Source organism: Pagrus pagrus, assembly GCF_965226575.1.
Source record: "Pagrus pagrus genome assembly, chromosome: 23".
Taxonomy (NCBI): Eukaryota; Metazoa; Chordata; class Actinopteri; order Spariformes; family Sparidae; genus Pagrus; species Pagrus pagrus.
In genome coordinates this window covers 9,951,600-9,974,987 of record NC_140205.1, presented here as the reverse complement: position 1 = coordinate 9,974,987, position 23,388 = coordinate 9,951,600, and the positions used below count along the sequence as shown (strand labels likewise).

The 23,388-nt window shown below is 41.9% G+C and overlaps 1 protein-coding gene across 2 annotated transcripts in view; it reads right to left on the bottom strand.

Annotated features, from left to right (window-relative positions):
- Positions 1–5,725: 5,725 nt before the first annotated feature.
- The window catches only part of plxna4 (plexin A4), a 238,656-nt gene continuing 220,993 nt past the window's right edge, over positions 5,726–23,388 (bottom strand). For both annotated transcript variants that reach the window (XM_084345362.1, XM_084345361.1), the window contains exons 28-32: positions 22,197–22,387; positions 17,720–17,889; positions 13,259–13,471; positions 10,562–10,712; positions 5,726–9,640 (exon numbers count right to left, since the gene is read on the bottom strand). In XM_084345362.1, the coding sequence (XP_084201488.1) occupies positions 9,545–9,640; positions 10,562–10,712; positions 13,259–13,471; positions 17,720–17,889; positions 22,197–22,387 (821 nt within the window). In that variant the 3' untranslated portion in view covers positions 5,726–9,544. The remainder of the gene's footprint in view (positions 9,641–10,561; positions 10,713–13,258; positions 13,472–17,719; positions 17,890–22,196; positions 22,388–23,388) is intronic.

The window sequence follows — 23,388 nt, the reverse complement described above, 5'->3', positions numbered from 1 at the left end:
AAATGATTTTTAGACAAATTTCATTGCAAACACCAAAATATTTTAACTAGTCATTTCTAGGGGTTTCATAATTTGGATTCTAATTTGAAAATTGATCGAGATGATCTTTCAATCGCAATCATCAAAATCTAATTCTCCCAGTACTTTTCCTCCCTCCACCCACGCATACCCATGCAAATCCGAAGAAACATGTGCATGCCCACTTGAAAAGACAACCCAGCTGCTTTCCAAGACACAAAGATGTGCGCACGAGGCCGAACAGCAGACTGAGGCTTTGAGTTTGTTTTCTTTCTCAGATATCCTTTGAATTTCCATCTTTTGTTGTTGATTGTTGAATCCCCAAAGGGTGGTACTTTTTGTTGGGATCTAAAATCTTTATTTTTAATAAATGTTCTTTGAAATTGCCTCACCCTAACCTGCAGAAAGCCACCAGGATTAAGTAAATGGCATAGCTGTCAGCGCTGAAAAATGGTGTTTAAATCGAAAATCCCATCGAATGTTGACCTTAAAATCTTAAGTCAAATCAAATTGGGGATTTGGTGAATTGTGACACCTCTGGTCATTGCACAGGAACAACAGCTTGAAAACATTCTGTGGCGTTAAGAGTTAAAGATGAGTAAACTTTAAAATGCTGCAACCTTTTGGGAAAAAAAAAAAAAAAAAGGACCAAAGGAGACAGACGATAGAACAAGATTTAAGCTTTTTGCACCTTCTGCACTTTGACATGTCAAAGTCTCAGATGAAATCCCCTTCTTCTCCTCGGCTGTCTTCATGCTCCACAGCCAATGAGTGCTGGGGATAGATCACAAACAGGAGACAGACTGGCACCATTAGCTGGGTCGAACCATTACTAAGCTTGAAGTGTTTTTATGCTCCAAGATAACTGAGCTGTATGTGCAATCCTGTTTTTTTTCTGTAACATTAGTTTCCGGCCTGAACCTGTTACTCAAACGTCTTTTTTTTTTTCTTTCTGTAAGAGAACTTTGCCACAGCAGCTGATAGAGTGATATTAATCTTTTGAATTGCTCTGTTGACCATAAATCTAATAGTCTCCTGTCTTGAAGATAAGTCTGTTAAGCTGAGGGGGCCCGGGGATGAATATGGGTTCAAGTCCCATAAGATGCAGGTTCAGCCTTATCGATTATCCAATCCCGTAACCCCACATGCCCTCTAACACTGATTGCCAGCAAAGCACCAGACTCCTCTCTTCTCCTCCACATCTGTGCATCGCTCTAACTCCATGTGGACGGACCTTCTAATCTTTTTTTTTCTTTTCTCGATGGCCACATCAGTGCGTGCGCGAACGCGATGGCAGGGTGGGGGTTTGGGGTGAAAGGGCCGCGGTGATCATGGGAGTGTGGAAAGCCACCCCTGGTGCGAAGCAATCATAGCCGGCTCTCTATCATCCTGCCCCCTTCGCTACCTCCATCCAACCCATCACCCCTCAGAGTTGCCTCTCCCCTCCCTTCCATTATTCCCACCTCACTGGTCAGAAAATTAGGGTGACACTTGGCGGCCCTCTCTCCTCTCCCCACCTCTCTTTCTCGCTCTCCTTCCACCTTCCTTCGTTCTATTTCTCACCCATTACTCCCAGTTCACTGGTTGGTATATGGAGGGTGACACTGGGCCAATTCAATCTCTCGTCCCCGTCAGCCACTCAGCCTTCCTGAGTGCTGCAGCCCTCCCATCTATGGCCATACCCCTCCAGCGGGTTGTCACTCTGTTTTCTACACTTCACACCTCCCCTGCCCTCCTGTGCTACACAGGACTTTCTATTTCCTCATCTGTCACTCCTGTTTTCCATTTACTTGTCTTTTTTTTAGCTTACCTTTGACTTTTAAAGTCCTGTGTGTCTCTGGGAAGGTGTTTCGAGATGGCCTTGTTGTGCTGGGATAGTGAAATGCTTTATTGTGCAGCTGTACCAGTTGAAATAGTTGATGTTGCAAGATAGTTCTGTGCGATTATACTATATCCTTTAAATCTGTGTGTTGGCCAATCACTTACATTGCAAGGCAGCTGGATCAGGTTATAACCTGAGCTTGCAAACTCATCACCAGGCTTCAAGCTATGAGTTGAACCAATCTGCGTCCTGTGAGGAACTGCTGGCAACAAGAGACATTGTTTAGGTGACATAACCAGTGAAAGAAGCCACTGGTCTTTTGAAAACAACAGTTGTGTTTGCTTGAGAGGTTAGCGCAGCAGCTGCTTTAGTATCTGTTATATCAGAACTGGAGAGCCTTTCTTGATGGAAGAGACGTTTTTGTTTTTCTCTTGACTTGCGTCAGTAAGAGTTTGATTTACCAGCTGGCTCCTCTGGTGGTAGAGCGCTCCTACCGTTGATCTGATTTGGTTGAAGTTAGCCTGTGATAGACAGATTCTTTCCCAACCCTAACACCAACAAACATGGAGGCGAGTGAACATGAAACACGGTGGGAAAACAGGCCAAGACAAAACAAGGAGCTCGTACCTTAAAGGGTTGTTTCTCTTGCATGGACATGATTTGAGTATGGAAAGTCTGACACAGACCCGAAAAATGATTTTGGCATTTTGTTACCTGCTTCATCGAAAAATGTGCACAAAGGTTCTAAATAAAAGAAGAAAAGTTATCAAATATGAGTAAGTTCCTTTTATTTGTCAAGTATATAATTCAAAATATAATAAGAAATAGCCTTTTCCATGTAGTCATTTTACTGTTTCTTTATTGAATGTGTTCTATCATGATACATATCATTACCTGGATATGAAATTACCTGTTTCAGGATATGAGATTTTGGTCGTATCACAGAGCTCCATTGCAAGAAGTCAGCCGTGGAAGCTGTGTGTTTTGTGAGATAACGTAGCTGATGGGCCACTTGAAAAAAACAGTCATTTACTACATTAAAGTGAGTGTTTTGACTGCCTTTGATGTATGATACTGAATAATGCAGATTGTCTAATAAACCAGCGTGTTTACTGCAGAATTACAGCTAAGCTTTGTAGACTGATATGTGCTTAGAGGCAGGGATTTCCCTCTTTGATTCCCTGAATGGCTTCAGGTCCGCTAGATTGACTTCAAGAGGAAGAAGCTTAAAGATTCAACTAATCTTTACCAATGCTGCTGTTTCCTAATTATTTTGGCAGTGGATATTTGCTTTGCCTTCATTATAATGACTGTGGTTACATCATGTCAGGAAACACCTCTCATTAAATCAGAGGAGCTTTTGTAACCTGCCTCTCGACAATATAAAAAAGATCCATGGATTTACCCCACGGAGCTCATTTTACTGCAACTCAGATTAGGAGTTAAGCAGAATTTGCATCACTTGGAGTATTAATAGGCTGAGTTTGAGCCAAAAACAGTAGTCTTACTCATTAATTGGTGAAGTACATCAGCCGGTTTCTGACTGCCGAATCCAACTTGGAAAAAGGAACGGAAAAGTTGTCAAATTGGGAAGATGTATTAAATTTACATCAGTATGATGTACAGTACGGTTTCTTTAAGCTTTCCTCGTTAAGAGAAGGAGAGGAGGTAGCTGGAAAGATTGTAGTTTGAGTGTAATGTACAAGGATGCTGGCTACACACCTGCTTAAACATCTGGCTCCTTAAATCTAACATCTACAACCACTTTCAGTCTTTAAGTGCTTGCTGATTGTAGCTGCTTCAACACTGGGGAAACACATTGAGTGGGGGGTGGGGGGTCATACCCCATGACATTTCAAACCCCATTTCCTGCATTTATTTTTATGCAGAAAGTTGTGCTTTTTCTTCAACAATTTATAGTGTAAATGTCTTTATTTACGTAAAGGAAAACAAAAGATCATGCACCAGTCAACAATATAAAATGGAATATAATGTAGTAAGGCTCTCAGGGATTTCTCTATTGTTTTCAAATATTGATTTTCTGTAAATCAGCTTTGCTCATTTAATGTTATGCCTGCTGAGTCAACACGTGTATGCATGATTCCCTCTCCCATCCTCTTTTGTGCCTTTTGTTTGAGGAAGTAACCTCTTTAAATGTGCATGTGGCACCTCATGTCAATGATAATTCAATTTGTTTTAATCACTTTATAAACCCCTGGGCTTTAATATCTTATGTGTTTCAGTGATATTTCTGCTCATGCTCAGAGCTTTAATTCAAAACATGTCTCACATATCTGGAATTATTTTTAGAAGACATGTACATCTCAGCTGGAAAAAACAAAAACCTTTGTCTTCACAGTTTATATGTACATACCAGCAAAATTGAGCAAAACTGTTTTATTCTTATGCTTTGCTGGTAGGTCATGCTCTGCGTTAACATTGTGAAATCAGCGAAAGCTGTTGTGCTAAAGGGTGCTGTGAAACATATTCTGTTTAGATGCTTTTTAAAGAAAGAATCTAATATTGTACCTTCTCCTCCTTTTTCCCTTTAGCATCTGTGTGCTCCTTAATCACACAGTTACTCCCTCTTTCCGTTTAATGCCAGATTGTCAGAGCTCGACCACTTTGTTCATTTTATTCTCAACTTGCGGGGATGTTTGTTTATCCTGCCTGGTGTGAGATGGCTCAGTCATTGGGTAGGGAAGCTGCTTTGTAAAACCAAATCAACCACTATGATGATAATAGTTTGGAGTAAATTGGATGTCATCACTGTGTGCTTTAGGCTTCCGTCCCAGTTTTTAGAAAGGTGTGCTTACAAGTTTATTTCAAGCACTATTGGATGCTGATTTACATTTTATTTCGAGATTTACTCTTTGAGCTACTCCTTTTCAAATGTTGGACTTTTCAGTGAATGACTTTCCCTGTGCAGATTTTATTCCAGACCTCGGTTTCTTTATCTCACCCAGTGGTACTGTGGAAAATCAGGCCATAGACTTTCAATTAATTGGATAAAGCCATAATATGAATAATTTGGATACTTAAAGTCTAAAACGATTTGGGCCATTATGTATCTAAAAAGCAGAGGGCTTTCCTTTCATGGAAGACGTCCTCTTCTACTATATACAGTTCAGTATTTGTTCTTATGCATCCTGGCAATCATACAGCCAATAGCACAAAGAACAACTACAAATCTCAGAGAAAAAAAGAAATGTCTCTTTGTTGTGCATCTACTCTTTTTTGCTCCGTCTGCCACCAGACAGTGGGAGACCTGAGACGACTTCAAAATCCCTGAACACCCACTCTGGCTGACCTGTCACAAGGATGGAAAGGAAAATTAGAGCTATGTGGAGGAACACAGTGTAGTCTGCACATTGGTAATTGCTAAAAGTTTTTGAAAAAAATGCTGTGCATGTAGTGTGCGTAGCAGAAGGCTTGGACTTGGAAAATATGGCCACAACATTTAATCTATGCCATGGTAATGCTTGGTTCACCCTGACTGCCTCTCTGGGTCTCCTGTGTTGGTTTTGTTGCACCTGTCAGGGAAGAAAAACTTCTCATTAAAGATTTTTTCCAAGTTTCTGATCGGATTTCGGTGACTTCTGCAAACTGTTAGCATGGCCCGAGCCACGGTAAAGAGGTCTTGAAGGTTGACAGCGTCTTTAAATATTTATCAGGTGTGCATCTTGCAGGAGGCTATGTGTTTCCCAGTGGAGTAAAGGGCACGTCAAAGTCTAAATCTGGCCTATAGTGCTTTAGGATTCAGACCATGGTATTTCCGAATTGACCATCTGTGTCAATGAAAGTATAATTCAAATGTAGCTGTTTGTCAATTAGCCTCCAACAAGACTGCATTCTGCACAAAGAACAAAAACAAACATGAGATGCTTGGTTTCATAATAAAGTTTATTCTATATTACAAATAGTATTTTGTTCTTGACTGCAAAATAGGAATGCATTATATTTACATACACAGGTATACAATTAATTATAACAAAGTTAGAGAAGCTCGCCTTATATCCCCCAGGTTCTGTTTTTATCTCTCGATAAGATACTCTTTATCTTTCAAATATGGTCTAGTAAAAGTCTTTTCTAGCATGTTTCTGTAACACCTGCTATAACACTGAGCTAGGAGGACATTTTTAGTTCCTACAAAACGTTTGAAGGTGGAAACTTTATCTGCGCTCTTGGCAACACAGGGTGGCTACTTGCAGACAACCTTTGTTGCAGGGGGAAGGGGACAGGAGGAGGGAGAAATGAAAGACAGGATGTTACACCGGGGGGCAGATTCACAATGACAGTCCAGGACTCTCACCTTGTGTTATTTATTAACACACGGCTATGAGGGGAAACTTTGGGTATCTAGACAGAGTATACACTGGCTACATGGATGAAAGAGGTTCTTTTGAAATTGTCTGAAGGTGTTTCAGTAGTACGTTTCTTACAGTGTTAGCCTTGCATGAATTAATCTTCCAGTCGCTAAATCAGTCCTTATTCCCCTCGTGTTCCAATAACAGATATGATTAGGTTTGATATGTTTACTACTTAACTTGTCCAACAAACACCTTGTGAATGTACCCCTCCAAGTTGAAACAACAGACATTCATCGTACTGTATACCTGCAGACAGTAAAGAATGGACAATGACTTTGATATCTCACATACGTTTGACACAATGGCTAAGAAAGAAACAGTCACTTGCCAAGTCTACTATGAAGCCTAATGTGCCTGTGTTATTAAAAGGTGTGTTTATCTGTATGATAAATCACATGTATACATCGTTTCTTCAAGAAAAGTTGAAAGGGATGGTAACACTTGTATTTTGTGACGCACATGGTGGCAAACTGATGCGGTCTTTTGTTGCTTTTCATGAAATGAACAAAACAACATCAGTTTGTTTTAATGGATTTTTCCCATCTATAGTGACTTGAACAGGGCTTTACTCAGAATGTTTCTTTTCTCTCCTGGACTCAACTGATGGAAAAACAATTTAAGCAGTTACCATGATGAAATAATCAATCTAATGCAGCAGACACCTCTCAAAACAAGATGTAATAGCAGCAAAGACAGAGCAAGATTCAACTTGCATCTTCTATGTAGCAGAACTCAAACCACAGAGGACACACAGCTGTCACAAAACACAGATGGTCTGTAATGGAGGGACAAGAAATTCAAAACAGCGTTCATGTGAGATCCATCATCTTAAAATGAACAGTCGGCTTGTAAATGACTTTAAAGTCCCTAGTAGAAGTAGAAGTATATAAATATCTTTGAGCAAGGCAGTTCCATTTCATACCATCCAAATAGGTCAACATGCAAGGGTATATAATATCTGTTTTATTTAGCATCTAACACTTCACAAAAACCATGGGCATGGGGATCTGCAGTAGGGCTCGAACTGGATAAAGGTTCCACCTTAAACGAAAGTTATAGTTTTTATTACATGAACAATCCACTTTTTCCATCTCGATTCTTCCAAGCAAAAGAAAGATAAAAGAACACATCCACATCATCATTGCAAGGCTTAATTTTCTTATTTTTCACTTTTTTTTAAATAAGTTTCTTAAATTGTTTACGTTTTACATGCGCTTAAAAAGCCAATAAAGGACCCAAGGTGGACCTAGGGCGGTCTTCACACATTCACATCACCACATGGGGCACGTTGTCAAGGCAAAAGAAAGGGCAGAGGTCAAAAGGTACGGAGGGCGCCTCCATCAGGTCTCTTTCAATCGCTCTCTCCAACAAGTCTTATCTACTTTAATGTCTATCATTTTCTGTTTATCCTGCCCTGATGCTCGCTTCTTGTTCTGTTCCTGCTCTGCTTTATCAGATTTTTTCTTTTTTTTTTCTTTTTTTTTCTTTTTTTGAGGCTTGGAGAAGGCCGCCCCCTGCCGCCACTGAGGACAACTACACTAATACAGACAAGAGCGCCTCAACAGTTACACACTCAAGAGTTGGGGTTTTTGCCGTATGCAACTAGCTACCGTCTCCAACGCTTGTGCAAAACAGAAAAGAAAACTGGTAGGTCAGGAGCCGGACACGAGGGCGAACGGTGTGCCGAGAGCTGGAGAGACCCGGGACGATGGAAAGAGAAAGGAGGATCAGATCACCTCGCCCACAGAGCCTCTCACCCCGACACACTGAGGTCAGAAAAATCACACAGGTTTCTTAAAGTTCCAGTCACAATATTTTTTTTTTTGTCCCAGAAGTGGTTGTCTTTTACATAGTCCTTTTTTTTTTCAGTTCCTCAGTGGCACTTTACAAATACATTTTTGACCGTTTTGAAAATTTCAAGCTCCTTTGGTTTTTGGCTGACCGACTAAGTCCATCTTGTTTGATTTCCCCGCACAAAAGTCTTTAAATAAGAACATCCTGGGAAAGAAGTGCTACTCTCACCTTTTGGGAGCAGTCAGCCATCATCTGGCTGCACTGTGTTGAATCATTCTTCTTATTTTTCATGATCAAGCAGTTTCTTACCCAGTACATTTCAGTCAGCTCTTCCCTTTACCCCCCTCCAGGGTCTGGTAGATATCTGGGCAGTCAGGATCTTGGGCAGCTGCTGATTGTGTGTGTATCTGTGCGTGTGTGTGTGTATGTGCTTTGATAGACCGTCGCAGTGGCGGCACAAGATTGGAAGTGGCAAGAGCCAGACAAAGACTGCTCCTGGTGTTGGGATTAGCAGTCAAAACACTGTCTTCCAGAGTTGTTTGTGTGCTTCTTACAGAGGATCCAACTTGGGTCGGGGCCTCCAGGGATTTTTGTCTAATAGGTTAATTTTGCAGTAGCCACATAAGCCAGATGGAAGCAGAAATCATGAGCATTTTCTTTGAAGTAAATGTATGCTGGGCAGGAAAAATGTGCGAATGTTGCAAAGGGGTATAGATTAGGGATGCTCTGGTTTGTAAAGTTTTAGCGTCAGTCACATTTCAATAAAGGAAAAGTTCAGAGAAGCACTAATCCTTCCCTACCCCCATCAGTCTTTTTCTTAAATACAACTCCAGCTACATTGAAAGGACACAAGAACATTCAAGGTTTGCCTGGACTCGCCCCAAATGTCGCAGATATGTATGCTTCGCTTGTAGGTACAGTGTAAACTTGGCAAACCATCCTTGCATTAATTTTCTTCAGAGGTGTTCATTTGGCTTGCAGTCATCATTGATGTTTCCTCTTGATTCCATATATTGAATATAGAACTACAATAAACTGGACTCTAGAGATGATCTTAACTATCCTATTTTTGAAAAAAGTTCTCAACAAAATGGACACCCAACATCGTGGTGGTTTTTAAAGAATTACCTATCAGTGTAAATTCTTGAAGGCAACATAAAAATGTTTTTTCCCCTCTTTTCTTCCAGCAGGGGGACTGAAGTATGCCAATATGGCCAGCTTTCAAGCAATCACCCCTTGAAGCTCTCCCTGTGGTGAAGCTGAGGGATCCCCCGCATTGCACTGTGGGAGACGCCAAACCTCAGCCCCGAACCACCCTTCGGATAAATTCAGGTAAACTAGTCTATGCAGCAGAGTGGATGAGGAAAACAAAAATATTTCTCGGGGAGAGGAAGCAGAAAAAAAGGTCAAGGAAGAAGTCATCTTTGAAAGGCGGAGGGAGGAAGTCACATGATGAAAAAAGATGGGGACAGGTCTTCGCTCAGGCACGGCTCGGTTTCTGATGGGGTCTCTTCCCAGTGCGCCCTGGGAAGTGCGGTCCTCAGCTCTCCAGACTCATGAAGGCCACCACCTGCTCCAGCTTGAAGGCCAGCCTCTGTTTCCTGGCTGCATCGTCCTGCTCCAGTGCACACACAATCTGCCGGCAGGACAGTGAGGGAAACACACACACACACACACACACACACACACAAACACATTACTGAAAGCGCTCAACAAAACAAAACTGCAATCAGGACTTTCAGATCTGATATTTCATCATAAGTCGATAACAAAATGCTCCAATGTGTTTTGTGTTTCTTATTTAAAATTATACTGTAGAAACTCTAGAAACAGCTAAAAGAATAATTATACTGTAAAGCTATCTTTTGAACACTAAATGCTCATCCTAATGTCAGCTTGAAAAGTGGCTTCCTCTTTTGGAGGACAGCAGCTTCAGTCAGCTTGGATTCACAGCTGTTAAGAGTGGATTCCAATGGAAACATCAATCAATCAAGTTAATAGTTGTGGCTGATGGCTGTCAGTCCAGTTTTATGGTTGTTCACAAAGGTGTGCCACTTTTGTAATACAATTTTTGTGAATGAATTAGCTGAAGAAGCTCTGTTTTTGGTTCAACTGAAATACATATTACTGCTCTTCATGGAACACCAATTGAAAGAGTAATGTCTCAGCAAAACTAGCCTATTACTATTTTTTGAGCTTTGGCTCTCAGGCTGCATACAGGCTAACCATCTGATTGGTGTACAAGTGTTGGGCTCGTACACAGCCTGGGAAGTTGATTCGAGACACTACTCAGGACAGAAAAACTACACTAAAACAAGTGTCTTTGTTGGTCTACCTTTATTAAAGCAATAAAGCCAGTTTCAGTGGCTATATTTTCATTACTATGTGTCATTTGCTAGATTGATAAAAATGTTGGTGAGGACCAATTTCCAGTGTGAGTGTCCCTTTAAATCTTCTTGCCCAAAAAAATCAATAACATCAGTGGTAGGAATTCTTACATAATGATAACACAGTGTGTGTGTTGTCTAGGAGTGTGGCGAGTCTCAGTATTACATACCTCCTCAGTGTATTTGCCCACATAGGAGTAAATCTCACTGAGAGAGCTCATGCTGTTGAACTCGTTCATGTGCATCCGTGACTGTTCCGCCAAGTAGGCATTCATGTCCTGGTCGCTGATCGCTGGCATCTTATTAATGTCTGAGTAGTACCTAGTGAAAGGAATAAACACGTTAAGAGTAGGTAATGAAAGAATACACTCATTGCTATGTTGTAACGTCTATAGTGCTGCAGTTGTCCTCGGAGCTCATTACCCCTAGCAGTACTTTGAAGATATCTAACGACTGCATGTTGCACAGAGGCAACAAGTGTTTAGCATGACTGACATGGGAGTCATGTAGACACTGAAAGGCCTGAGATTTCAACCTTGAACACCACAACAGAACGCATACACTGCATCGAGTAAGGGTAATCAGTCACTGTCAGCAGCAGCTGTGTTGCCTCTATCAACTATGTTAATTAAAGCTGGTTATTTACATATTAAATTCCTGTAGCTGCAGCCGCTCGAGGATAGGCCTGGTGTTTGGACGGGTATTTCTGGGCATGTGTGAGGGAGAACGATGCATTTGCCAAGGAAGCACGTCTTCAGAGTAAACTGCGCAGAGGAAAAGGCAGGTGGGTGTTGCTCATAGCCTTTGCTCAGAGGTCACGCACACATCAACACCTGTTCAGTGCTGGAGGGCAGTTATGGGGAGCTCCTGGCAGGGGATTGTTACTGCAGAGACCAGGTGTGCTTGTTTTAGGGGAAGTTTTTATAAACAAAACTAAATCCGCAGCTTATCCAGTACAAGTACACTTTGTAGGTCTGAACTTAATTAATTGCTATTATTGCGCAGCTGTGAAATGTGCTTTCAGGCAGTAATAATGTGAAGATAGTTTTCTGGCCACAGCATCCAAATATTTTTAACTGTCAACTACACAAAGCTACTGTGAAATATTAAATATCCTTTGAATACTAGCAGCCAGTAGAAAATCTTTGTCTTTAGATGAAAGCACTATAAATGTTAGCTTTCCAAATATACCGATCCATATGCAAACAATTATGTAAACGAATAGTGTTATGACAGCTGTGATGGATTTGTCATTGTCTGGAGACCATCAAGTCCCACATCAAATTCAAGGCAAGTGTCAATATCTCACTAACCCGCTTCACTTCACGGCCCAAAATTAATAACATCAACATACTGTAGCAAGTCAAAAGCTCTGTGGGATATCATGGCTCTGCCCAGCTGCACTGCCTCAAACAGCAAATATAAAAAAATAACTAAAACTGCTGAAAATGCACACTTATCCAGTTGTTGACTCGTTTCATTAGCGTTTGAAGTGTTTTTTCTTTTTATGTAGACTGACTGCAGCATAGTAAAAGCTCACCGTCTACATGGGTTCTGTCTCTTGAAAAAGCAGCAGAGATTTCCTTTGTGAGACACAAGCTTCCATTAGCTCGCTCACCAGGTAAGGACGTCCTACCCTTACAATTAAGCTGTATCTTAAAGGAGAGAGAAAAGCAGGACATCTCTGCAGTGTTCACTTTCTCTCCTCTCCCTCTGCAGTCTTCTTTCATAGCCGCTGCATTCTGCCCTTTAAATCCTCTCCCTGGCATGACCCTTAACTTTGTCACGGTTGGACAACAGAGTGGAGCGGCACCAGATCCACCCTAACTCAGTCATTACTATATTACTGAGGCTTTTCCAACTGAATAACACAGTTCTACTGTGGGGTGTTCACTGATGATGGTACTGCTCCACCAAACTTGCAGCGCAGGCAGGATCTATATTCACTACAGGACAGTGGGGTGTTTCTATTTACAGCTATTTACACAAACAGCATTTCCTGAAAGTTTCCAGCGTGCATGTTTGGTCTTTAAAAACAGTGTATACATGCAAATCTTTGAGTGAACCGAGTGTGTGTTGTTGAAAATGAGATCCCCTGTCTTGTTTTGATTATAAAGCGTGTCTAAGTGCTAGTTTAATATTGTGATAATATGTCACCTTTCAACAATAACTAAATGAAGGCTACATTTCTGTCTGTGCTGCCGGCCTGCAGTATCAGCGTCTGTCAGCACAGATCATTTTTCTGCTTACAGTATCCAAACATATCCATGTATGAATCAGCAGACCAATTTCCTCACACTGCAGACACACACAGGACGAATGAGTACGGTCCTGTGCCGGAAGCTCCTCATTTGGTTTCACCCATTCAAGCAGTGCACATATATTCTCGTCCGGAGGCCTGCCTTGTGACGAAGCAGCCAGCACATAAATACTCTGACCGCTTCACACTTCCCCATCTTTTATTCAGGACTTCTTCGCCTTCCCTGCTGACAAATAAATTTAATAAAACTCTCATTTTACCAAATTACTGACTTCTACTGCCTGCTATTCTCAAAAATGCTTTCTCTCTCTCCCTCTTTTTTCTTTTTCACACACACTTCTGCACCCTCCAAACACACCGACTCCTCTGCACTGTAGATCTCGAGCCCAGGGCGCCTCCATCCATTCCCACCGTGTTGTAATTTGGATTGTGTTTCATGGCCCATAGATCACAGTGCTACAGTCACATTGTGTGTGTGTTGGAATGAAACATGGTTAATGCAGTTTTCCTGATGTTTTCACTCACATAAGAGCCCACCCCACCAACCCACACACACGCATTTCCTCCCTTCATCCATTCATTGTTTGATGTGTACACATGTGCTCACCTCTCCACCCAGTTCTTGTAGCTGGGAATGTCCTTGGCATAAAGCAGCTTGTTGGAGGGTGAGTCCTTCCCAAGGCGGTGTTCTGAGGTGGAGCAGGAGTCCATGAAGGTCTGGGCCACCACAGACAGACAGGCATCTGTGATGCTGCTCTTATGTATGTCAAACACAAACTGGGGGTTCTTGATCACATTCACCCAGAAACGCAGAGGTAGGCTGCAGGGAGGTGGAAAGAAGAACAAAGTAGTTTGAGATTATAGAAGTTCAAAACATTTCCTTTTCATTACAGTTAATTAATGTCATGCTGGTGTGCTGCAGCCAATCTCCATTAAAATGTGTTTTCCTGAAATGTTAATGTTCAATAGCTTATATTCCTACAATAAGAAATGCTAATGTTGTGGATCTTTTAACTTGTTTTGCAGTAACTGAAATTATACTGCAACCTGTAAACAAAACCTCTAATGAGCTAATGACACAAAATTGCTTATAACATTTTATGCATGTTAATGTACTCCATTGTGTGAAGCCTTGTGCTCTACAAATTACTTTTGCATTGATTGTTCAGCACCATCTCAGTGACAGACTGCTCAAACAGAGGAACAGAGTGTAAAGTAAAACAACAGACTGTGTCCGGTTGAACTGCTCTCAGATTAAGTCCCTAAATGCCATTTTTATATTTGCTACAGCCAGTCAGGCAATAGACATGAGCATATTATGCGCCAGAAGGGGGACGAGGCTTCATTCACTTTGCAAAGCTAGTACACAGGCCCTGCTGTTGCCGATGTGCTCTATTTGATGTGTGTGCTCAATTCAATAAAGCCTTTATCTTTAAAACCAGGTGGTGGCTGGCTCTCATTTTTTCCAGCAGTGTCCAGGGGTCCTCGCTGGGGGCCGCACAGTGACACAGTTCATATTGCCTTGTTTGTGCAAGTGGGTCCTATTTTGTGCCTGTCCAGAATAATAAAAATATACAAGTCTGTTTATTTGCTGGGCTTGTTTCTGCCAAAATGAATAGATATAGGGCCAGCTTTATCTGTGTGTTGCAGTGAAAGGGCTCAGGTGGTATTAAGAAAGAGCTGAGTGTTACTTGGATCTCTGTATCTTTACTATTCTCTGGGCCATGTGCTTTTAGCTGATGTTGCAAAAATCAAACAGGAAAGACACTGCAGTTTAGCCTGCATAGGAGTTTCTCTGTGTGGCACAATATCAAAGGATGGGGAAAAAAATATAATGCAATCATTTAAATACTACCGGTTCTCCCCTACCATCCCTCTCAGCATTTATCCTTGCACAACCACACACAAAGCCATTCAGATGTACAATCTAACAAAAGAGGATTTGGAATCAGAGGAAGAAAAAAACTCTGCATTATGACTTTCAAAATTAATCTAAGCAAAGAATCTAGTGGGATTAGGTGCAGGGATCAGAGGGATATTAACACCACTGCTGTGCCCCCTTGATTGTTGACAATCTGCCCCAGCTGCCCTGAGCTTTGAGGTATGTGCTGTTCCAATCAGCAGTGGACACTAAAATGATGAGGCTCTGCATTCAAAATGTTCTCCATAATAACATCTACATATTATCTATTGTGTTGAGCACAGAATTTCTTCAGCAGTTAACTCACGCTGAGTAGTTTAAGGAATATGATGGCCATGATCAGTCCTTTTGGTCAGGGATTAGGGTAAATATCAGCTGCCAAGATCAAGGGCATCTCTGATCCTAGAGGTATTACTCTGGCGGAGTCAGAAAAAGCCCTTTTATTAAAAGGCTATTGCTCTCTCCATCGATTTAGAACTACAAGTGCCTTATAGATAGAAAAAAATCCAAAAAACTGCATATTTACCCGGTACTCTAATAGGAAGAATTTGATAATATAAGCAAATGCAGCTTTATTGACTGAATCAGATGACATTGGTCATGAAATCAACTCTCCTAATCGTCATCATTTTACCAAGATTACCAACCAGTATTGACTAAACTTCCATACTACTGTAAGATCTTCTAGTTCTAAATATTTCCTCAGGCACTATACTGCAAATAAAGACAACAAAAGGAACAGCAAGTCTCCCTGCAGCCCTTCAGCACTGATTGACACTTTAAGCCTCTGACTCTCCAGTTGTGGGATGTTGTCCCATTCCTAATGAAGTAGCTCGCCATTGGCATGAAAAGGGTCACAGATGTTGTGATCCAGGGCATCCCATTCGAGGCGTTACAGCACAGACAGGGAACTGACCAAGCTTGACCTTTTTCATGCAGCGACGTAAGGTTCGAATTAACAGCTTTATAAAGGTGACCTGACTGGGCGCTGTTCCAACTGGACCTCGGTAGGCAGAAAGGAATGACCTTTCATGTGACTAGGAAGTTGCAATCCACTACTGAACAAACTGTTTGCCTGGACAAAAGAGCTTAAAACAATTTGAAAACTTTGTGTGAATAACACTGCATGACTTAATAACGATATAATGAGATAATTAGCCTAACCTTAAAAGTCCTAGTGATGCCATTTACAATCTGAGTGGGCTGGGGATTGTCTCATGACAGCACATAGGCCCTTATCTGCATTCAGAAAGGAGGGACGTGTGTGCCAGTTTTGCACAGTAATTAAAATTCTGTCTGTTGCATCCCGTCATGACAAACACACGGTGCAGACGGAGACATAGACACATACCAAATACAGAGGAGTGAGGATGAGAGGAGACGCTGACACACTGCCGCTAATCCAAAAGATACCATCTGGAGATGCTCTCGGAGCCAGAGACTCATGCGTGCACACGCTTACTGTACACGCATACAGATAGACATTACAACTCTGTCACACAATCCAAATACAGCTAACATTTTTACTCAATTTTAACTTGCACAATTGAAATTCTGGGACTCATAACAGTTTACTTAGTGATGGCTATCACTGAGGGGCCACATAATTTCCTGGGCTAGAATAAATCCTGGATGCCATCTTTAGGTTCCTGTCAGCTGTCAGAGTGTGTGGAATCAATGGAAATCTGAAATATACAGCTCTGAAGGCAAGCAAGAATCATGCCCACACACAATTTTTGATATGATAATGATATAAGAAGCACTACAGGCTGAAGGATAATCAACATAAGAATGTGCAGTGATGGCGGGGAAACCCTAAAGGAGAGGTGGGGGTAGCCGGTGGCGCGTGGGGGCTCTGGTTGGAGTTAATGGCATGTATGATGACGATGGGTAGGTTTAATGGGACGGGGGCCCAGCATGGGAGGGGCGCTGGCATTATTATTCTCTCCCATCAGACAAAATGAAGGCTTTTGTTGCAGCCAAGATTGCACTCTTTTGAGACGATTAAAGGTTATGGGTAAAGCACACACGGCGAGAAGCAAAAAAGACACACAGCCATATGCACATCCCATACTGAGAAGATATCTGTGGTGGCATCAGCACAAACTGTTGTGTGCAATCTAAGTGGCTTTTTTGTGATGGTGTGTTATGATAAATTGCTATTCATTCACAGCCCTCTAGTGAGAGCCCATTCCATTAAAAGTCTAATGTAAGAGCGAGCCGTTGCGCTCTCAGAAAACACTTAACACACGCTGCAAATGGCCCAATAACGCAGTCGCTGGAAAGGACCAAAATTAGGACCATAGCGTAAAGTAAATAATATTTCTCCCCCTTCTTTAGCTTCTCCTTTCGCGTACCTCCCTCCATCTCTCTATTTGTCCCTTGATGCACATCAATTTTGTCCTCCCATCTCCATGGTTCCCCCGGGCCTTGGGCTGAGTGATGCATGCTGGGATCTTGGCAGAGGCCAGGAGGCTAATGAGATATTAGTGTGCGTTTAACTCCCACTGAGTTCACTTCCCTTTCTTCACCTTTTCATTTCTCTCCTTGCCGCGTTCCGGTGCACTGTTGGTTATTTAACCCCTACCAACCTCTTAAGGTGGACTCACAGAGGTCAGTGTGGTCTAAATTAATCAGTAGATATTAATTTAGAGGTGCACTTCCTCCACCTGGGAGCGTACATTTGTCACTATGGAGATTTCCACAGTGACAGGCGTTTTTTGGCCCAGTTATCCATGATAATAGATGGTGAGTCTTGGCAGCCAATTGGATTAGCCCCTTGTGGTTGGCTTTAATGAAGATTACACGCTCCTGTGGTTAATGGATATTAGGAAGGGAAGAGGCGTGTGGTGAAGCTTGGCACTGACACGGGGTGATACCAGGGCAATGCCATGTGAAATGTGCCAAAATATACTGATTATGTGTGCAGTGCCTTAAACAGCAGAACAGCAGAAAGAAAAGGCCATGAATGGAGCCAAAGGCACCACACTGGTGAACAAATAATAAAATCAATTTCATGTCCATCAAAGATCCAAGTAACTGCTTCACCAGTTCCTTAAGACCAAAGCCTGGTACTGTACGTCTTGGTGTGTGTGCTTTGTTTCTGTGTTTGCACGAAGATTCAAATGCTAAAACTGCTCCACTCACCAGTTGCTCTTCCATGTGTGTCGGACATGCGGGTCGTGGATGTTGTGTTTGTCGGCCTGCTCGTCCAGGAAGTCAAACATGTATTTGATGGCCAGTGGCAGGGCACTGCCTCGATGGGCCGTGCTGAAGATGGTCTCAAACAGGTCGTCCACAAACTTCTGTAACGTACCCTACAGATGAAGGAGAGGGGAGATGGAAAACTGATTACAAGGAGCCCTAAACCAGGTATCTTTTCATTCCAAAGTCTAGAATAGTGACTAATACGAAATATGAGAACATACAGAACTATACAGAACTTTGCCAGTCTACAATAACAGCATGTTAAGTCAGCATCTATATTAAATGGGAACCCACGGAACCAGTCGGACTGAAAGATTGGCATAAACTTGTGTATATTTTACCTGTGTGAGTTTATGACTTGTGCAGTGCATGTCCCCTAGCTCCGATGTTTATTTGTCTGACTCCTATCTCACAGACCCGGCCCCTAAATCTGCTCGCTGCTTTGATGGGGGAAATTGTTATTTCACAGCTGACTTTTAATAATATCTGGGAACAGGAGGCGCATCTCCTAAGCCTCTTTGTGCTGCCGGATTAGCTCCCACACTGCACCATTGACCCTAATTTGATTTAATGTTGGCGACTTTAAGGAGGAGGAGGAGAAGAGAGAGGAGACACAGAGTGAGAGAATCTAATCCTCTTGTAAAGAATGAGCTGATGGGATGCACGGGAAAAGGCGAGAGCGAGGGATGGAAATGAAACGACAGAGGTTTCCTATCAGTAGAAGAGGCCATTGAGTGTGGCAGATGAGGTGTGTACAGGCACTGGCAAATAAAAATCCAATTTGGGTTGGAGCGGGTGACCGAATCTCAGAGTCAAGAGAGGTAGAAGAGAGTGGGAGGAGAGAATCCTGTTAGTCCGACAATCACGGCTATAATTCTAATGTGGCCCACATTCCCGACAGCTTATCGTTTTTCTATGAAGATGGAATCTCATATTTCTTTATCAAGCCCACGTGCTGTACGAGTGGCAGTCTGCATTAGCTGGCAAGGGAATACCTTCAGTTTTATGTGTGTGTGCAGATACCAAAGCGTGTGCCTACAAGTGTCGAGGCTGTGACATTTTACGTCATCCTCTATCTCAAGGGGGGCATGTGCATCAACACTGTCATCATCAACAGGGTTCTCTTGTTCCCTGGTGGAGATGAGGCTGCCAACATGTCCCCCCCACGACTCTCTACCCCGTCATTAGACTGCACTCTAAACACAATGTGTCATCTGGATGTTTTGATGGCGTCTGCCTCCACATTGAGAAAAGCAAACAATCAGTACACGGGATGGAGCCCGAAACAGAAATAGGGAGACGAAGAAGAGATGGACACACACACTCTTGAGTGCGAGCATAGAAAATGCAATCCTTCCCCGTTGGCCCTCTGCTCTCCACACACGTGAACACGCCCCGTACCCACACTCCGTCAGAGTGACACTGATGGAGCTAATATGAGAGACGTCAGCGGCGTTGCCAGGGAGAGGTATTTATTGGCAAGGTGAAAGCCAAACGCAGTCAATTACACTGCCTGTCTGCCCAATCATTTCTCACCAAGAGAGATGGCCGGCCAAGATAAACTGGTTATTTCACGAAAAACAATCCATCTGGAAAGATGATGTGCTGTCTGCAGTCAGAAGCCACCTTCCTGCTCTCTGGAATCGGATAATGGCAGGGAAATGGAGCAGCTCACAGGGGCCGAGAGGTGACATGTGCGCATGTGTGTAGGTCTGCGGAGGGCTACATGGTAGGTGTCATGGTGACGGCTGCTCCTTCCTCCCCTCCTGCCGCCTGCTCTGCAACCCTGTATGTTTGTTTATTAGTTCGTCTCATATGGGGCTCATCATGTCCTGTTTCACAGTCACACCTCTCTTGGCCTGCTGTTGTCACTGTCTCACTTATCTGCTTTAATTGATCACCTGATTTTGCTCATCTGGCCCCACATCTGGTCAGTCATTAGTTCTCCAAGTATAAACAGAGGGAAGTGATCAGTTGTCTGTCTGTTTGGCCTGTGATGTCTGTGTTTCACTACATTTTGCATCTGAATGTGGTCTGCTAAAGGAGTGGACTGTGTAACTTTGTAAAGAGGAAATACAAAATTGTAACCATAGGAAATAAAATGCCCTACATAATGGAGCTTTTCCAGTACAACCTTACTTCTGTCTAGTATGACCAGTAGCTTTTGGTGGCTAACGCTTGCTAATGTTGTGAACATTATAGCTATTGCTACATAACTGACACTTGTGCATCTGCTTTCTCCAGTTGTGTTCAGGCTACACTGTGTTTTTTTTTATTTTTTTTTTTTTTACACGTTTAGCTAATGTATGAATCATGATGATTTAATGCATTAACTCATTCAGGATGTATAATGAATTCCTATAGCTCATCACTGACAAATGACAAATGTGTTTGCAGGTCTTGGGGAGTACAACTGCATATGTGAAAAAAGAAGTATGAAACCTTTTGTGGCTCTAGAGGACGCTGCATGAAGTCTGATAAGTTACCTCCAGTGATGTTACGTTGGCTAAGTAGCATTGTGGGTAATGTAGGTGCCAGATGTTGAATAGCAGTCCACTGGTCTGCATTGTACTATTACAACACTGTTGGACTCATTATGGACAGTTTAAGACCAAATGATCAAAAATCGATAGAGCAGAAAATTGAGATATAACCTTTGTAATTCCAAGCATTATTTTTCCCTTTCAAAACTTGGTGCTTACATTACCCACAATGCAACTTAGCCACTGAGTGGCATCATTGGAGGCAATTTATCAGATGACATGCAGCTTCCTCTGGAGCCACAAAGGGCTTTTTACTTTTTTTTTCACATGTGCAGTAGTATTCCCCAAGACCTGCAAACACACTTTAATGTGTAAATGGTGGATTTACCCTTTAATAGATCATTGGTTAAGGAGTGTTAATTCACAGTTAACTTCATACATTAAAGCAACATTATGTAGAAATTGTCAACACCACTGTTGTGTTGAAAACTTGTATCTTGAAGTAAACAGACTGGCTGTGAAAATCATCTTGCTTAAATTTGCATCAAGTTAGCTTTCAGTTGCACAAAACTTTATTTATGTAACTGTATATATGTATTCAGTTTTAATATATGAATGTTTGTATCCGATGATTTGATCAATACAAATGGAAGGCACCGCTCTGCTCTCAGAGAGGCTGAGCAGATGCATGGGTCTGAAATAAATTTATGTAAATGGAATCCAGCTAATTCGGTCGCATATCAATTATTGTGTGAAGTAACTGTGAATGAACATTCCTTAACTGATGAACTATTAAGTGTAAACTAATCACATAAAGTAATAGTAACCGCATAATTTGTTAATGGTCAGCGATAGGAATGCATAATACATCCTGCATTAAATCATCATGAGTCATGCATAAGTTAAGCCTAAATCCTATTACTGAAATATGTGATTTTCCCCCCTTTAACGTTTTATGATTATTATTATTATTGATGTGGTCTGGACATTAAGGATTTTTTATTCTCCTGCTTCTTCTGTTGATGCCCTGTTTACTGTATATGTTTACTGTTTGATGCACTCCCTTAAAGACTCCTGTCAACATGTATTTACATTACATACCGAGAGAGCCGATGTTCTCTCTGTGAACTGCTAAACAAAGACAGGCAGTGGATCAAAATAACAAACTTAAATGTTCCTGCATCAAATAATTACAGCCCGAACATTTTTCAGATCGCAGCGTTTTCTTTTACCCTCCCTGGATGCCTTTGTCTGCGTCTGATAGAGTGGATGTCTTGTTAAAAAAAAAGACAAGAGGGAGGTGGTGCTTTCGGAGTGGATTGGAAATTTGCATTCAGCTGTTGGATCAAAGTCACATTTCCCTTCAAACCAAATTAACTGTTTTTTTTTTTTTTTAATGTCTGAAGGCCATTGTCGCAAGGCACATTCAAAGAGACCCATTTTATAGCCATTTCTATTTTTGCCTGATCATTTTTTCCATTACAGAAACACCTTCGCTAGCTCCATGGGTCTTTTCTTCTTTACCCTTTTTGATATGCCGCCGCGTCAACGCAACCGCAATGAAAAGAGAAAACAAACAGAAATATCTATTTTCTCTTTTTCACCTGAGGGGATAGAGGAATACATTTGAATAATCTTTTCCGCTGAGATGACTCATCCAAAGTAAACATGAATATTTAAATAAGCGAGGGGTTTTCTGAGTCATGGTAACATAGGGTAAAGGTTAGAGTGGCCTTTTAGCCTTTCACCTGCTGAACTGCTTCAAGAAAAAGAAACATTTCCACACGCAGTCGTTAAAAATGCAACAGAGGAGACTGAGAGTTGCTGTAAAATGTCTCTGAAAAATGATACAAATCCGAATGAAGTGTATATTTAGCATGGGACATAAATCACCAGATAGTGTGACCCAGTAGCAATGTATAAGCGTGGCTCACCTTGGTAGCCAGAAGTCGTGTCAGGTAGATCTCCGAGACCATCTTGCTGCCGCGGTCACCCTCTTTCTGGTCTCCGTGCTCATGGTTCTTCACCAGGTGCCAAACCTTGACCCCGCTCTCCAGGTCAGGAGTGATCATGGGAGTACGGGAACGCAGGCTGTCGGGGCTTCCAGTGTACTTAATCATGTTCTCTGTAAAAAAACAACATGCTTTAGTTCATGTAGTACTGATATATCTGATGTAAATTTAAAGGTCAGAAAACCACGTCAGCATTTGTTACCTTCTAGCATCAGTTAAACTTCTGCAAGTTTGAAACTATGATATATAATGTGAATTTATCTGATTCACAGCTGAATTTGTTGGGTTTTCTTGGGAATAAACAAGACACATCAGAAAGGAAAGCTAACAAAAAGCTGCACAAACTAAAAAACAACCTACAAGTAAAAGCCTGTCGCTTCACCAGAGAGGCGGAGAAAGCCATAACCTCCATGTCAGCTACAGAATACAGTTTTTTTGGCTTGTGCCTTCCAATTTTCAGGTCTGTGAGATTGGATATGAAACTTTTAGAAAGTGTGCATGGTTAATTTTTCATGCCTTCTTCTCCTGGGGACAAGACACGGCATCGCCGGCTGACACAAAATCGAACAGGTGTCAGAGGAGATGAAATATGTATGGCCCACCCAATGGCCGGAGTGGCGATGACATTTCCAAACACATGGCTCAATGAATGTTTACACAGTGTGAAAAAAAATTGATCAGTGGGTGCGGTTTAGAGAGAGGAGTGAAGGGAAAAAAAAGAAGAGTGTTTTTCAGCGTGACAGAAATCAATCTGTCCAGAGAGAAAAGCGGGAGGAGAGAGTTCAGGGGAAAAGAGACAGCTGGAGATATCAGATACAGAGAATGTGTGTGTCTTTGTATGTACGTATGTGTGTGTGTGTGTGTGTGTGGACTGCTCAAATTTAATTACAGTATGATCAACTGAAAAGGTTTGTTTCTCCTATCGGATACTCGAGTGAGCAATATTTAACTGCAGCGTTGTTATAAGACCTGTGTCAAGTGTTCTCCACGCGTATGGTTTGACTTGTGTGTTTTCACTGATGCTGGACAAGTGCAACACTGATTGTGCTATTGTGTGGGAGCTGTTGGTGCATTAATTTATTCAAGAAGTTAGAAAGCTGAGAGTGATGCAGAG